The sequence below is a fragment of the Aspergillus fijiensis genome (genome assembly GCF_003184825.1).
Source record: "Aspergillus fijiensis CBS 313.89 unplaced genomic scaffold BO72scaffold_39, whole genome shotgun sequence".
NCBI classification, from domain to species: Eukaryota; Fungi; Ascomycota; class Eurotiomycetes; order Eurotiales; family Aspergillaceae; genus Aspergillus; species Aspergillus fijiensis.
Genome location: NW_024469015.1, coordinates 232,851 through 249,587, shown reverse-complemented (window position 1 = coordinate 249,587; position 16,737 = coordinate 232,851). Strand labels below are relative to the sequence as shown.

Here is a 16,737-nt window from a genome sequence, read left to right as displayed (position 1 = left end):
GGTTGGCTGTGTCTTACGTTGGTTATATTCTACCTAATGATGGATTGAATGATAGTACTGGATTTTGATTCCTTGATTGATTTCCGCGCCCCAACCTAACGTTCATGTTGAGCATATACAGCAGTCCATGTATGCACATACCACCTCTACATTCACCCGCGTATCCCACCTGCATTGAGTCCAACGCAACCATCCAAGTTGACGGTCGCAAGGCAGATACTAGGTATCATTCCGCAAAAACTTTAGCCACAGGCACCACATGGGTGACCGGCCATCCATCAGCTGGCAAGCTCAATCAAATCCCGGATGACGCTGGCATGGACCTCGTCGTATGTGTAGGCCACAAACGGCATCATCCACCATACACATGTGATTCTTCTTTGCACCGTGAGCCGCCATTCTAGTCTTTGCGTCAGCTTCCGAACTTCGTCGCCTCTCCATTCCTTTTTCTCTTACCTTGTGGACCTTGTGGGCTCGGTGGGTCGGACAATAACGCGGTAGGCTCAACTGCCCAGTGACTAGCCACCGACACGCCAAAGGGGGCGTCCGCTCGGGTCTTGACTCCGGTCGGGGTGTCTCGTAGCCAGGTCTCGAAGTGTATATGCTTTTGTCCCCATCCGCCTGCGCCGGGCATCAGCGTGATCACCTGGCTGAGGAGGTAGGTTTGGATCGGCGCGGTTCGGGTTCCCGCCTCTGCTGTGGTCTTGAGCCACTCGTCCTCGTACCGCTCGGGTGCGGTGGGCGCGAGGTCAATATCAGTGACTACCGGATTTAATCTGATGAAGAGTGGTTGATCTTGGAGCAGCTGGCGGATGGTGTTCGGGTTGGCTGACGCGGGGATGCCGGTGGTGACCGTGCGATTATTCGAGACTCGCCAGGTGATGGTGATTGATAGAAGAGAGGCGACTAGGAGTCCTGTAAAGGATATTTTGAAGTGCATTGTTGTAGATGGCGGGCGAGGAAGATCTGGAGTGGGTGGATTCACGATGAGAGCGAAGGACAGAATTGCGGGCGCGGATTGAACTTGATAATGATAGCGATGACAATAACAATTAGTGTCGGTCTCACGTGATTCTGTAAACAGCGGCTCAGTTGTGTAAGCACCGTCTATCACTTGAAGTTAAATGTAGTCCATTTAAAGTCAAGGCTAGATAAAGCTGAGGGAAGGCTGGCTGTGGCCCACCTGCAGCTGCCAACGTGCCAAAATGCGGCTCATCGGATACGAACAACAGACAATCAACTCCAACAAGACCTGTCCAAGAATGCAAGGCATGATGCAAGTCTGACCTGTCCAGGTGAGTGGACACCGGGCACAGAGCCGATAATCACTTTTGAAACTTCAAGTTATCAGGCTTTGGGCTTACTCAAAACCTAACTCTAAATCCGGAATAAACAAGATCGCGGGTTGCACAAATGCAATGCCTCGCACATTACCTCCCCTCCTGACTTCCCACAGCTGAATTGCAGATTTATAAACCCGGCGTAATGGCAGTTCCATCTGGCCTACTCTTTTAACATCGTCACCGTCGCGGCAAAGACAATGCTATCGACACTTTCTGCTGCGCTCCACATCATCTTGGGCAGCTGGATCAACCCTCCGCCCGATGTCCCGTACATCTCCTGCTTTCCGACCTTGGGCCTCTTGTCGGAACAATGATCCCATGAGTTCTACCACACCTCCATGGGGCCCTGTTCGACGGCGCGGCTGAGGATGGGATCCCATGGACACTGATCGGGGGCCTGCCTGTCATCTACCTTCGTGATCCGGTCCTGATCCGGCAGCTGTTCGTCCAGAATGCCGACTCCATCAGCCGGTGTGGAAGCCAGACCAAAGGCCCCTTTGGCACCAGCAAGCGCATCGTGCGCAATGCCCTGATCACCGCCGACGGGGAGGTCGCCCGGCAGTGGCATGCGGACATGCTGCGTGGGTTTCACCACCGCCTGCCCCTAGAAGGAATCCACCCGAAGCTCGTGATGATCGCGCGGAGGTCGAGAATGGTCAAACGGTTGAGACAATGTACGTTGGTGATATAGTCTGATGCGGAGGTGACTTGTTCAAAAGGGCTGAGGAAGAGAGATCCTGTCTGAAGATGGCTCCACGCGGCACGTAAGGGAGTCTACCGGAAAACTCCTTATCTTAAATTATGGAATTTTCCGTACCCCGCACTGTGAGGTGTGCTGAAGGTTTCCCCTATACACGTACTCAGAATTTCAAAAAGATGAACATCCAAGGGACCAGTAACGGGTGGTCCGTGCATACGCGCATAGACCCGAGTATCCCCACGGGCTCCAACAGGAATCCATCAGCTAAGTGGGTTCGGGTATACTACATTTATTATCTGTACACCGGAGGTCATCTCATATCTAATGAAAGCCCACTAATCTTGTTCTAGGCAATATGTTAATTATATATTTGCCAATTCTCCATAAGTAGTGCATTATCGCTGCACAATAGAAAAGATTCACAGTACTTAACGCTTTCGATATGTGACATGGAGAGATAACATTGATCTGGTAAATAAGATACAAGAAGGCTAAGATTGGCGCTACCGGGTTTCATTGGGCAAATATGTTGCCACACAGTGTAGTGTACCGTTCTCTTGGAGTGAAAAAGAAAAACCTATTACGCGTATTCGAGCAACCCGCCCGCCTAGCACGGTCATGTGGAGTTAGGTTGAGCGCTGGTTATAGGTAGGCCCATGGGCTGTTTACAATCGGCACAAGTATTTTCAAAACACGCCACGGACTCATGCTTCTGGATATGGACGATCCCCAATTTAGTATTTAGATATAAATAGAGTATTTCTGTTCTTTTGATACCGATCCCAAGGCATTTACTCCGTGGTCTCTTTCTTGATCTTTCATTCTTTTTGACGTAGCATTCTGCTGCATTTTTGTTTTGCTTCTTGCTTTTCTCTCTATCTCCAACCCTCCGGTTTGTCCGCACCGATTGCTCAACATGCCGGAAATTGTTCGTCGCTCATACACTTTTTGGTACTATACCCCCTCACTGGCTGCGGCAGTCATCTTCATGATTATTTTCATGGGATTGACTGGGCTTCATTCCCGGAAGATGTTCGCAACTAGAACCTGGTTTTGTATTGCGTTCACCCTTGGTGGCTTGTGTATGTTAGCACACTTTAGAATGGATCTGCCTACCAAGCTTAAAAAAGCTAACTCCTCTTTCCCAGTTGAAATCATTGGCTATATCGGTCGCGCCATCGCACATAGTAACACGACCACTATGGGGCCATACATACTGGCAAACATCTTCATTCTACTCGCTCCCACTCTATTCGCCGCCTCGATTTATATGACTCTGGGCCGTTTAATTCGTCGCATCGGGGCTGAACATCTTTCGGTCATCCGCGTCTCACGTCTGACAAAGACCTTTGTCTGGGGCGATGTTTTGTCTTTCATCGTCCAAGGCAATTCCTCTTCTCTCTCGGTTTTGGGTTATGCTCAATGGGGAAAAGTGTGTGTCATTGTTGGACTAGCGATCCAGCTTATCTCATTCTCCATTTTTTGGATCTCAGCCATTGTATTTGAGAGGCGTATCCGCCGCAATCCTACTCCCGAATCTCTCCAACCGGGAATTCCATGGAAGAAGACATTATACATGCTTTATGCTGTGAGTGCTTTGATCATGATCCGCTCAATTTTTCGCATCATTGAATATGTGCTTGGGAACAGTGGATATCCCTTGCAACACGAATGGACGATGTATATCTTGGATTCTGTCCCGATGGCGATTGTCATGATCATCTACCTGACGTGGTATCCCAGTGGTATAAAGGCCAAAACTGATATTGAGGCAAGTATTCCCCTTGGACATGTGTACTCGAAGGTCTGATCGAGATCATTGGAGCTGAGGCTGTCTTCTAATGCTGGATTCCTTTCTTCCAATTGCTTTTACTTCTTGGTACTCTTTCTTTTTTTTTTCTTTTTTGTTTTGATAGAAACGATAGCATTGCAGGCGTTCTTGAGTTGGAGTGTTATATGCGTTTCATGCAATTGTCATAGGTAAAAATCACTTTCTTGTGTTGCAGAAATACAGGAACTCAAGCTCCTTACACATAATCACCGTCATCTTCTGACTCATGCTCACGACTCATATGTCAGAATTTGTCACCAACAATTAATTAACATCTTGCGATAGAACGGTAAAGGATGGAATCATACCCCTTCGTGATTCCTTGGTCCAGATATGCGAAAACTGGGGTCAGACGGGGATTCCGGGTTGCTGTTCTTACTCATTCACGAACGAACGATGATCTACAGAGGCATAATCTCAAGCTTGCTGCATATGAAGACTGGCATAAACTCAAGTCTTATACTCGGGAGTTGCTGCGGTCGGACGATGACGGATGGGTCCCTTCGCAGCTTGATTTCAACAGGGTCAAAGCCAGGCATGATGAATTGCTTGAGCTCTACGTCCAAAGAGAATCAGAAAGGCTATCGGAAGCGGAGGCAAGGAAGCTTTGGTTTTACACTGAGGATAACAAATGAAGGATGAGACACAAGGGGTTGGATGAGCTCTGTCCGTATTTTCACTCGAATGCTGATTCAGCAGAAACGCAGCGGGAACGACTGTTATATGTTAGCAGCGATGTTGACCTCCATCCGAGGAGCTTGCACTATCTCCCGCGAGGTATATAGTGGCGGAAAGTCTACGCACCGAGTCAATGCTCCATTTAACAAATGGATGGAAGTCATCACCATTAGCCCAGACCACTGGATGGCAATTCAAGCTGGGGTCAGGTAAGTGACACCATTGGGCCTAGGAACCTGCCGCCCGGACTCCCCCGTATGGACGATACCCCGTAACCACCGTACTGCTATAGTCACTATTCAAAGTAGGGCCTGTCTTGGGAAAGCCAAGCATTGCGGCGTGGCTCGATCCCTGACGGCTGTAGATCTGATTGTGTTTTATAATAGCTTAACCCATGTGTCGTCTGAACCTATATTAGTTTCCTAATAGCACTCTGAAAGCAGTGCTGAGAGTATGTTCTATCACTGTTGGTCGTCCGTATGAACGTAAGCAGACAGGAGTGAAAGCAATAAGTTACGTAGCACATCTCCCTAGCTGAATCTATCTGAGGGCGGTGAGAGTTAACTGGCTGCAAGGAGGCGGCAGAACCCTGCGCTCAAAGCGCCAACATGTCCGACTGTCACTTGCTTAATACGTGGCTTAAGTACGGCTGAGTGGGCGGGGGCCCTATCTTTCACACCCCGTGGTTGTAGTGCTAATTCTCTGATCAATATGATTTGTATATCACGCGGGTTTTTAGAAACAAAACAAGAAAAATATCGGCAGAACTATCCACGGGTGTGGGACAGAGCGCTATGCATAGGTTCTCAACACTTTGTGTGGAAGTTGCAGATCTGGCTCACCAAACAATCAAAAGAAAAGATTTCCTGGAGCACCCGCTTAATATAGCTTGGTACAGTAAGCCTTTGCTTATATATGACTAGTTTTCCCCTAGGTCCTCGACTAGCCCTCTCTCTACCAGAATGGGCCTATGAGGGGGACTGTGTTGGGGTAACTGGGTCAAGAGTGTGGCCCTTCCGTCTTTCCGCGGAGACCCCCCCCATCTGACTAGATAAGCTTCAGCGTTGTGAGTTGTCGGATTGCGAGACTTATCTCTGATCTGCATGCCCGGATCCGAACCTTATTCCTAGCCGAGAGGATTCCCCGACGATCTAACCACCCATCCTACTGCCCATTCGCTGCCTCGGTCTTGCTCGTATCCGCAGAGAGGTCCATAATGCTGAATGCTGTGGGGGTCTGGCCTGGAATTTGCCGACCGGTCGCATACCAAGGGCTCACACTCACAATAATACTGCATACATATACCCGGTCTCGCTGCTCATCCCTGCCTTCCAATTCAGTGTGCTTCCCTCAATTCCCTCCCACTCGCCATGTCCTCCATCAAGCTGGATTCGTTCTCCCCCGCCGAGGTGGTCGAGCTCATTGCCCGCACCGGCGCCAGCAAGGGCCACATGCGCCTGGACAAGGTCTTCTTCAGCGCCGTATCGGCGGGCTCTCTGCTCGCCTTCGCCTGCGGAACCTCCTTGAGCACCAATTCCTCGCCGTGGTTCACGGAGAATGCGCCGGGGCTGCTCCGCACCATCAGCGCCTTGGTCTTTCCCTACGGTCTGTGCATGATCATCCTAACCGGGGCTGACCTCTGCACCGGTTCTTTCATGGTATTTCTCGATCCCCTCTGGGAGATGTGGCTGCATGGAATCTAACCCCGGGTCTGGCAGTTCACAACGGTCGCCGCCCTCCAACGCCAACTCCCCTGGTGGAAAATGCTCCTGCACTGGTTCGTCACCTTCTGGGGCAACCTGTGCGGTTCTCTCTTCGTCGTCGCCATCATCTTCGGCTGTGCGTCCTTTTTTTTCCCTCCCCAACCTGTGACCTGGATATTAATGTTCACCCCAGACGGAGGCATCTTCACCGCCGACCCCTACAAATCCGAGGCCATCGACTACGCCACCAAGAAGCAGCTCACTCCGTCCTTCCACGAGATCCTCCTCCGCGGCATCGGCTGCAACTGGCTCGTCTCCCTCGCCTGTTTCTTCGGGCTGCAGGGCCGCGACCTCGCGTCCAAGGTCATCGGCATCTGGTGGCCGATCTTCGCCTTCGTGTCCATGGGCTTCGACCACGTCGTCGCGAACATGACCTTCATCCCGCTGGGGATCTGGTTGGATGCCCCGGGCCTCTCGGTGGGGCTGTATATCTGGAAGGGGATCATCCCCACCCTGATTGGGAATATACTCGGCGGTGGATTTTTCGCTGGTAGGTTTTCTTCTTTGGGTGCTTGGTGGGAAGGAACGGAGAGACGTGGGTTTTGCTGACGACATGTGTTGCAGGGACTTATTACTGGTATATGTATCTTGTCGATGGGGGCAGTGTGTCGTTGGCGGGGCTGAGGAGGCGGCAGTACGGCGGGGAGATGGGGTCCGGGGGGTCCAGTCCGGGAGAAGGGGAGATGGTTGATGTTGAGGCTGCTGCTGCGGTGGGTGATGTGAAGAGGGCTTGAATGGTGGGGTGTGATGAGATCATGATCAACTGCATGCTGTCTGTGGAATAGATTATCTAGACTTTATATGAATTAGACTTTACAGTGTTTCATTACTAGCTCACACTACGGAATTCCAGTGGCATCAGGGTTAGTGTTGGCATTTTTGTGGCAATATATATCTCTAGGCAAGGGTAAAGGGATGCACAAGAATGCCCAATCATTCCAGTGGAAGGTATGTTTATGGTAAACCTATCTGGCTAGTAGTATAGGAGAAGTGTGAAGTGCCCTGCATGTATACTGCATCTGGATCCACGAATTTCCAGAACATACAGTTTTAGTCCATGGTGACAAAAGCACTCCGACTGTGTTCTGGCCGATTGCGCCAGTTCTAGCAGTGAATAAGAACAGGAAACCAAATTAGGAGCCTCGTTTCAACAATTGGGGCTGTGGTTTAGTGGTATAATATTCCCTTAGCATGGGAGAGGTCCGGGGTTCGATTCCCCGCAGCTCCATATTTTTTGTTTTTTTCTCCTTCGTCCTCCATCTATCATTGCCTCAGGCAAGGAGTATCCCGTCCCGTTCGTCGTGCGGGACAGTGCGAGCAATTTGTCTTATTGGTTGAACAACCACCAGCTAGCCACACTACCCATGTGCTATCGTTCCAATGGTCCTCGTGCACTGATTAGCAGTAGTTAAATTCCAGACAGCCCACCGGAAAATCTGTTCTAGCCGGAAGTGTGTTGTCATGGGACCTCTCACTTGCACTAGCCTCTTATCTCTAGATTAAGCCGGGACCATTGGTTGGAACCCCACATGGGAAGAGGCCAGCAGCTAACCCTGATTTCTGTTTTATACACCCTTGAAATCAGCCAACAAGCACTCATGACAGTCTCCGGTAGCTTGTTTTCTACATCACTACACTGCATACGATCAACCCAGAATTCCACCCAAACCGTCGAGGAAATCATCCAGGTGGACAGTCTCTTTGTTGAGCTGGAGGGAATCCCGGCTCAGCCCAACGACAGGGGTGTGTTCTTAGTGAGCGCTAGCCCTTGCCTATCTTATAGCTTCCACCAATGGTAGACAGGCAATACAGGCGAGCTGTAGAGATCCCTGTCGATGGCTAAATTGAGCACAGTCTAGGATGGCTGCGGGCGTAGACAGCGGGGAAACCGGTTATCCGACCAGGACAGACGAGCTGCCGACCCTGTGCGATGGTTGAGGCGGAGCACCCTCTTATTGACTACCTAGAATCTACGCTAGAAGGCAGCCCACGTATTAAAAGACCCTACGACGCTGCTGGTTGCTGCGACTAGTCATATGGCACTCGGTAACTCTCACAAGATGGCACTCTCGAGGCTTGCAAGGAGTAGCCTGCTACTCTCATGGCTTCTCACGACCTCGCAACAGTGTCTCGTCCGCGCCGAGGGCTTCACCTTCCCTACCACCGACGTGAACGAATTCATAGTCGGAGACCTGGTCAATGTCACCTGGGACACGGTCTCCCCGCGCATCTCTCTGTATGAAATGTGCGCCACGGCCGTCCTTTTAGAATGTAGGTCCTTCAGCCCTATGCTTGCTTCCCTCAGTCACCCTAGACACAAGCACCGCTGACACCGATGATCCAAAGCCAACGTCTCCAACACACAAAGCTACGTCTGGAACGCCACCCGAGACCACTACACAGAATCAGGCTGTGCATTCGAGCTTGTCTCCCTCACCGACGAAGGTTCTCTCATCCTTCCCAACCTGACTAGCGTTCCCTTCGGCGTCGACCCGCGATACACCAATGACCCAGCACCGACCTCCTACAACTTTGGCGACACCCCCTCCACCGCCACCTCCGCCGTATCGACAAACACCCTTTCCTCCTCCACCACCATCACTGCTAACCCATACACCGCATCCGCAGAACCAGCATCAGCGACAACATCGTCATCCACCCCCAACGAAAGTCCCACAGCCATCGCAAAGGGAGGCCTCACCACTGCCCAGAAAGTGGGAGTCGGGCTCGGAGTCCCGCTAGGCGTTCTGGCATTGTCACTGGCCGGGGCGTTGCTGTTCATGTACCGCCGTCGGCAGCGACGGGGACGCGGAGATGGATCGTCTGCACAGCTACCATTGCCGCCATCGCAGCAGCAGCATCTGTATCATAGTGTTCCAGCGATGGCTGAGCAGCCGAAATCCCCGTTTGACGGGTCACGGATGTCGCGGGTGTCCGGGGCGGAGACGCTGATTGCGGAGCTCCCGGCGGCAGATGTGGAGGCTGCCTCGGAGATGGGGGATAGTTTGCGGCCGGTTAGTGAGCTCATGGGGACGCCGAGGAATGAGTTGACTTGATGATGAGGGATGTTGGCTTGGGCGTGCAAGGTCGGGTCTGTTGGTTATGGTCTCCGAGCGTTGAAGTTTGTTGATGGATGGCGAGTTGGGCCTTGGGTACGGGGCATGTAGTGTCTTAATGTAATGGTAATAATAATAATGAGTTCTACTCAGTATCTACTGAACATGAGGGTAGTACGTACTGTGATTTATATAATTGAACAGTGATTTTTGTCTTTCCTATATGCCTACATATGGGACAAGTGCTAATGTTAATGTCGTCATTATAACTTCATTCGAACCTTGTTTCCAGCCCGAACCGTGTACCGAAGAAAATGATGTAGGGCTTATTGTACAAATAATATAGGTCTGACCTCGCACCGTGAGTCAGTTGATAAGGACCATTCAATATGTGCATTGTTTGTCAGGTTTATTCCGTCTGATCTGTTTGTGCAACCGTACTGGTTGCACAAACGAAAAAGAAGAACAACAACTGCTACGCCGAGAACCTACGGCGATGTCAGTCTGTTGTCTAAGAGAGTATTGAATAATCTTTGAAATGGTATCCTGTCAGCTTCGCCGTGCCAGTACCTCAAGACCCTCGATAAACAAGTCCAGCAGCCGCAAGCGCAGGCCTCATCCATGCGACCCTCGTACCGTTGAAAACCCACCTATAGTCGATCCTCAACCTCCTCCGCCCCGAGAACATAGGCCACCGAGGTCAACGGCAAAATCGAAGATCTCTCATACCGCAATCTGCTGGGCCCAACTCAGTGGCCTTCCGAGTCGTCCCTGCCGGAATTCGCGCCTCTCGTCCAACGGCTCATCAAGAAGAGAACCGGGGTGGCGACCGCCATCCGCAAGCTGGCTGCCGAAGCAATTGGAATTAAAAACAGTTTGTTAGACCAAATGTTTGATGCCAAGCAGCAGTATCATGGACGAATGATCAAGTACCCATCTCAGCCGGCCGGCGCGGATCCGGCGGCAGCGCAGGCCCTGGGTGCGCACCAGGAGACCGCGTTTGCAGCCCTCATCTGTCAATTGACTGACCACATTTCGCTGCAGGTGCGGAACGCCCAGCGGATCTGAATTAATTGTCCGCCTGTGCCTGGGACGCTGGTATACGTGGTCGATAAGGGCGCAGATGCGGTGACGTACGGTGTCTGCAAGACCGCCTGGCACCGCGTGATCCCCCCTGCCCCGGGCAGCGGCCCGCGATACAGTAATGCCATCGGCACTGGGCTGGGGCTGAATATCTCGACCACCGCGCCAGAGACGAAGGATGCTCTGCAGATATTAAGGAAAGAGCTTCGCGCCCAGCATGGGATGTTGACCGACGAGCTCCACGAGTATCTGTGCGAGGATGAACGATTTCCGACCGTGGGATCGCGCGTGTTTCACAACTATGCTCGAAGCTATCCCGAGGTGGTGAGGAGATGGATGAGTGCGCCCTATTCATCAGTCGATTTATAAGAATTGCTCGCTCACCAGAGATTTTAGTTTCCTGGATACATTATCGACTAGTGAGCATATAGAAGAGTGCTAGGTACCTGAGGTATTTTGGCTCAGAGGTTCGCTGATCCATTCAATCTGCTTCCTGCCGTGCGCTGAGGTGTCCTGCATTATGATGCAAATGAAGTATTGAATACGTCGATATGGATAGAGAATTTGCTAAAGCAAGTGCATCCTATGATCATAGATGGTCTGAAATACAGAACCACGCAGCGATTGCCCGAAGCGTTCTTTTTTGTTGCTGATGCAAACCCTGCTGGAAGGCAAAACACCTAGGCCCAGGTGCATGCTGCCTGTTATTTCTCGTAGAGCATACCTGAGCGTGCACCGGACTACTCTAAATACTCATGGGCAGAGGAGTCACATGAAGAATTGAAGGCAATACAAAGTATATGTTAGCATTTGAGTTTGCAGTTATAGTAGCAAAAGCGTCCCGACTGACCAGGTATCTGGTAAATTTTTGATTGAACGAATAGGGCTATTTCCGTCACGGTCGCATATCGTGAGTTCGATTCTTGGTGAAGTCTGATCTTCTTGTGGGACAGACGAATAGTGCAAACAACGGAACACTCGAAACATCGTCGAACACATACTACAAAAACACTACAGGCATTGAGCATCGGTCTGCCTGGAATTGGATTCGACCATTTCATACCCAAAGCAGTTCACAAAGGGTGATCAAGGTGCGGAATGTGTCAATCGCCCCCCAGGACTTAGCCCTACCACTCTCCCCAATGGGAACCAAAAACCTTTTTGCTGAACGGTCAAGAGCTATTTCCAGCAGTATGTCTTTCTGAAGGCTTCTATCTCCCTGATTATATACCTTAATTGGTTAAGTTCAATGAGATACTTTCGCTCTGGATAATATGTAACGAACTATGTTCGTGGTCCATAATCTTGGACTTCAGTAGCTGTTCTATCTCATATACCCTGGTCATGGAGGATAGAGTCTCTATGATAATACCAGTCTAGCCATCCTTTCTTCTCCGGATAACTTGTCGAAGTCATGATGTCAATCCAATTCAACCAAGAAGATGTCCCACAACAAATCAGCTCAAAAGGCAGTTCCTGTTGCTACCGACGGAAAAAGTGGGTCTCAACAACGACAGCGACCGGGAGGCTGAGACTCACGACACGCCAGTCTAGACTGCTATGTCGTAAGGACCCAAGGAGGGATGTATCGGAGTATTATTTATCTAGTAGCAGATGATAGCACGACAATTCTAGTCGTATGGTCTAGACATGGAGATAATCATATGCTTGATTGAATTGCCCGACCCATGACGCCGCGTCCAGGTAGATGCGCTCGCAAGCTGTCGCGTAAACAATGGTAAACAACTGCAAACAGGCTTGAACAGCAAGATTAGGCCTCAGAAACCGTCCACCAATTCTGGATCACAACAACTCGTCATACACATCGCTCAGGGCAGACTCATGTTCACGGCTCAGCTGAGGTTAGGGTTTTCGGAAGCCTCGTGACGTCGGAGGAGCATGGAGAATCCCGACTTCCCGGTGTCGGACCATGGAACCTGGCTAGCCATTCACTCAATAAACAAAAACATGTGAACGCTTTTGCCCGTAGGATTCGGAATTGCCCACACGTGTCCTACCTTGTACCAAAGTCTGGATGCGGCAAAGTCAGGGCCAGCCGACGGGTCTTGCCCTTCCTGGCATGGCCCTTTGTTTCAGTAGGACTATGAAAGTTTGCTGTACACACAAGGTTTGTGGAATGAAACAGTTTGGATGGCTTCAATGCTGTGGCTTGAGTGGTGATATATGCAAGCACTACAGTCAAGTCTTGAGTTCATTTTCTGTTTGTTGTCGTATCGCTCTGGTTATTAGATCAGACCTCGAAGGCCATGCAGCGCGTCATGGCACGCCACAAACCATGGAGCTTGTCACCCTGTCAACCCGATGCTACAATGATGTTATTTAGACTTGTGACACGTAACACAGTTATCCTATGACTGGTAGACTGTTGAATTGGTATAGACATAGAGAATTTCAGGTTTTGAGCCAAGAAGAAGCATCACATATCTTGAAAAGGTGTATACCCCGCCAACCTCGAGGCTGAGGGCAAAGGTATAAGTGGACTTGTTCCTCAGTCTTTGCTCAAAGCTGTGGACTTTTTCACATTGATTATTACGAAGTCCAAATCCAAAGCCGAGTGGAGAACCCAAAACTGAACGAAAGAGCTTGAAATTCTATTTCAGACCAACATCGAAAATGGGTTCCTTGTTTCAATCCACCATCGACAGAATCATTTTATCCCACACCGCGAAAAGCCCTCAGGCGACGGCTGTCGAAGATGGCGACCGCAAGCTGTCATATCAACAGCTCGAGCACAAAGTAGCCAGCCTCACCTCCATGCTCGAGGAGCACGACCTCAAACATGAAGAGCCAGTTTGCATCCTGGCGAATCTCGGCATTGAGGTCATTGTCGCTCAGCTGGCTCTCATACGCCTTGGCTTGACATGTATTCCCTTGATTACATGTACGCCCAGGCTTCGCCTCATGAGTATCCTGAAAGATGTGGGTGCAAGATATGTTCTTTCAGACTCGGAAGACATTCTCCTGGATAGTGAATTCACGGTCCTTCCCATCACAGTCCGCAACGAAGAAAAGCAGACCCGTGACGCGGACCGTGCTGGCTTCGCCGATGGTGTCGATGGCACCCAAGACTCATTCGTGGAGTGCCAAAACCCCAACTATCGCAGCCACATCCTGTACACCTCTGGATCTACCGGAAAGCCCAAGCCGGTGCAGGTCATGGAGCGAAGCATTCTGCATTTGGCAACCAAGAGCCCGCTCGGAATCCTCGACCCGACCGACAAAGTCGCCATCATCAACAACCCCGGCTTCGACATCTCCCTGTTTGAGATCTTCTCCGGCTTCGTCGGAGGAGCGACGCTCGTGATCGTGCCTCGCATGGTAGTCACCGACCCCTTCACCTTCCGCGAGTTTATCGTGGAGAAGAGACTTTCGGTCATCTATCTGACCTCCACCTTGTTCGGCATTATCGCCCACGCCTGCCCGACCACCTTCCACAACGTCAAGCACCTTTTGATCGGCGGAAGCATTGCCAACGTCGGAGCAGTCAAGGCTGTCGTAAACTCGTCTCTGCCCCCGAAACATCTCTGGAACACCTACGGTCCTACCGAGATCACGACCCACGCCGCGATGCATCTGGTCACCCCGTCAGAGTTCCAGTACGATAACATCGGTCTCGGAAGGCCTTTCGGGGATGGACGCCTTCGGCTGGTGAATGAAGACCTCAGTCCCATCACCACCCCCGGCGTCGTCGGTGAGATTCTCCTCACTGGGCCCGGCTTGACACGCGGATACGTTGGCCTCCCCGAAGAGAATCAGCATCGGTTTGTGCAGCTGGAAGACGGCCTCCGGTACTATCGCAGCGGTGACCGAGCCAGATGGAGAAAAGGCGAGGCCGATGTTTTCGAATTTGCCGGACGCACGGACTTTCAAGTCAAGCAGGGCGGGTTTCGCGTGGAGCTGGAAGAGATCCAGCACATGCTACTTTCTAGCGGTCAGCTCGTGGGCGCCGTCGTCGTGCAGGTACCGGGCAGCAGCGTGAGCGTGGGGGAGTTTATCGTTGCATTCGTCATTCCCGCTATCGCTGATACTCTGCGCCTCGGGGGGCTCGACGAATACTTGGGGGAAAGGCTGCCCGCATATATGATCCCCAGCGATATCGTGTTCCTCCAGGAGTTCCCATTGAACGATCATGGGAAGATTGATCGCAAGGCCTTGATTCAGAATTACCTGACGGAGCGCGAGCACAAGAAGTTCGAATGTAAGGACAGCCGTGACACCACCGCCATCGTCAAGGGCCTCTGGTCCTCGTTGCTCAACAAGCCGTCTTTCGCCCAAGACGACGACTTCTTCCGATTGGGGGGCACCTCCTTGCAGGCAGCGGCCCTGATAGCCAAACTGCGCGAGCACACGGGCCGAACAGTCTCCATGCGCGGGCTTGTGGAGAACTCCCGTCTCCACGAGCTGGTCGCCTATCTGGGCGAGTTCGTCGAAGGCGGCAATGCTCCCGACGAGGCCGATACTTGGATCGCTGATGCCCGACTGGCCGATGACCTGAAGATCAATTCGACCTGGTCCGCCCAGGATTGGGATTCAGTCGTAGACTGGACTGCTCCAGGGGAAGGCCGTCTTTTCCTGACCGGGGTCACCGGATTCGTGGGGGCGCATTTTCTCTCTCGCTTGCTCAAGATGCCGGAGGTGCAGGAGGTCGTCTGCCTTGCGCGCGCGAAGAGCGGCCAGACCCCCCGGCAGCGCGTCGAGAACACTCTCCGGCGTTACGAGTTCCACGAACGAGTGGCGGATCAACTCGACAAGCTGACCGTCCTCGAAGGCGATATCACGCAGAAGGACCTCGGGTTATCCGGCGGCGACTACACGCAACTGGCGGACAGGACCAGCGCGATCTTCCACATCGCGGCCAAGGTCAACTACTGCGAGCCCTACTCGGCCCACTTCGAGCCCAACGTTCTCGGAACGAAGAACCTGCTTGAGCTGGCGGCGCAAGGCCGCCGGAAACCCTTCCACTACATGTCCAGTCTCGACGCGTGGGGTGCAACCGGCCTCATCTACGGGACACGGGTGCTCCTGGAGGACGAGCCGCTGCTCCCACACATTGGGTCCCTGGCATTCGACATCGGCTACGCATCCAGTCAGTGGGTGGCCGAGCAGATGGTGCGAGGCGCGCGCGACCGCGGCCTTCCCGCCGTGATCTATCGACCCGGGTTCGTCCTCGGGGACACCCGCCACGGCGCCGGCAATCCGGATGACTTCGTGTCCCGCCTGTTCATGGGATCGATCCGCCTCGGGGCGTTTCCGCATCTCCCCAACCAGCGCATGGAGTTCGTCACGGTGGACTACGTCTGCGACGCGACGTTGCACATCGCCGCCAGGAAGAAAAGTCTCGGCCGCTCGTACTGCCTGGTGCCGCCCTCGCCCGCCGTCTCCGTGGATATGGAGCGGACGTATGAGATCTTGGTCGCCGCAGGCTATTCGCTGCGCTTGCTGCCGTACTGGGACTGGGTCCGCGAGCTCCAGGAGATCGAGGACCAGGACAATCCGTTGAACCCGCTCCTCCCCATGCTGCAGGAGCCCGTCATCAGTGGGCTGTCGCGCTTCCAGACCAGCCGGCAGACGCCGCGGTACGATTGCTCCAATACCCTCGTCGCGCTCAAGGATGCCCCGGATATCAAGTATGCGCCGCTCAGTGTCGATTTGCTGGGCCGGATGCTGCGTTTCTGGCGCCGCATGGGGGCTTTTTGAGGCGGCGGCTTTTTGAGGCGGCTTAGGGCTGATTGCGGAATTGGGCGGGGAAACGGATGGGGTTTGCTAGTGCTGATGGCACAGCTAGTTATGGATTCCCTCCGGCCTCTTGTTCTTATGCGCTCGATGAAAGCTGTCCGTGTGAATTGTTGCGTGCCTTGGATAAGTGAAAATTGGGAAATGATCATGTAGGGTGGATCTGGTAGTATAAATAAATACACGTGGAACTGCTCAGGAAAGCTTGAAGGCCAACAAGCTGCATGAAAGTCCGTCGTATTAGTTAAACTCTAGCTACCGTGCGGAGAGTATGTCTTCCGTACCGTACCGGTATGTTGCTATATTTAGATGGAATATTCTTCGTTTATAATTGAAGTGCTAATTTCGATTGAACGGCCCAACCACAGCTGATTGGGATTCACAAATCAGGGCTAAAAAGGCGTCAGCACGACTGACCGCCAAGATAAAATGCCAAGGGCCTGCCCCTCACAGCTCACAGTACCTTGGTTGATCAAGCTTCGGATGCTACTAATCATAACATCGTTTGTGGCTGTCTGCTCAGTCTTCC

The 16,737-nt window shown here is 52.1% G+C and overlaps 5 protein-coding genes and 1 non-coding gene across 6 annotated transcripts; 5 read left to right on the top strand and 1 right to left on the bottom strand.

The window, feature by feature from the left end:
* Positions 1 to 278: 278 nt before the first annotated feature.
* BO72DRAFT_529477 (uncharacterized protein) lies at positions 279 to 964 on the bottom strand (the record flags this gene model as incomplete). Its single annotated transcript, XM_040950243.1, has 2 exons — positions 457 to 964; positions 279 to 400 (listed from the first exon to the last, which is right to left on the bottom strand). The coding sequence occupies exons 1-2, from the start codon at positions 938 to 940 to the stop codon at positions 279 to 281; spliced, it is 606 nt and encodes a 201-aa protein (XP_040799345.1). The 5' UTR covers positions 941 to 964.
* A 1,843-nt stretch (positions 965 to 2,807) lies between these two features.
* On the top strand, positions 2,808 to 4,019 carry BO72DRAFT_433429 (RTA1 domain-containing protein). Its single transcript, XM_040943201.1, has 2 exons — positions 2,808 to 3,125; positions 3,192 to 4,019. Exons 1-2 carry the CDS (start codon positions 2,960 to 2,962, stop codon positions 3,851 to 3,853), a joined length of 828 nt encoding a protein of 275 aa, XP_040799344.1. The 5' UTR covers positions 2,808 to 2,959; the 3' UTR covers positions 3,854 to 4,019.
* A 1,870-nt stretch (positions 4,020 to 5,889) lies between these two features.
* On the top strand, positions 5,890 to 7,152 carry BO72DRAFT_449929 (formate/nitrite transporter family protein). The gene is made up of 4 exons (XM_040945127.1): positions 5,890 to 6,210; positions 6,271 to 6,391; positions 6,449 to 6,805; positions 6,880 to 7,152. Exons 1-4 carry the CDS (start codon positions 5,923 to 5,925, stop codon positions 7,047 to 7,049), a joined length of 936 nt encoding a protein of 311 aa, XP_040799343.1. The 5' UTR covers positions 5,890 to 5,922; the 3' UTR covers positions 7,050 to 7,152.
* Positions 7,153 to 7,471: 319 nt separating this feature from the next.
* Positions 7,472 to 7,543, top strand: BO72DRAFT_t190. Its single transcript has one exon. It is a non-coding gene; the product is annotated as a tRNA-Ala (tRNA).
* A 705-nt stretch (positions 7,544 to 8,248) lies between these two features.
* Positions 8,249 to 9,371, top strand: BO72DRAFT_478917 (uncharacterized protein; the record flags this gene model as incomplete). The annotated part of the gene is made up of 3 exons (XM_040947541.1): positions 8,249 to 8,586; positions 8,662 to 9,136; positions 9,188 to 9,371. The coding sequence occupies exons 1-3, from the start codon at positions 8,352 to 8,354 to the stop codon at positions 9,369 to 9,371; spliced, it is 894 nt and encodes a 297-aa protein (XP_040799342.1). The 5' UTR covers positions 8,249 to 8,351.
* A 3,396-nt stretch (positions 9,372 to 12,767) lies between these two features.
* BO72DRAFT_449927 (NRPS-like enzyme) lies at positions 12,768 to 16,364 on the top strand. The gene has a single exon (XM_040945126.1). It carries the CDS (start codon positions 13,089 to 13,091, stop codon positions 16,170 to 16,172), a length of 3,084 nt encoding a protein of 1,027 aa, XP_040799341.1. The 5' UTR covers positions 12,768 to 13,088; the 3' UTR covers positions 16,173 to 16,364.
* The last annotated feature ends 373 nt before the right edge of the window (positions 16,365 to 16,737 follow it).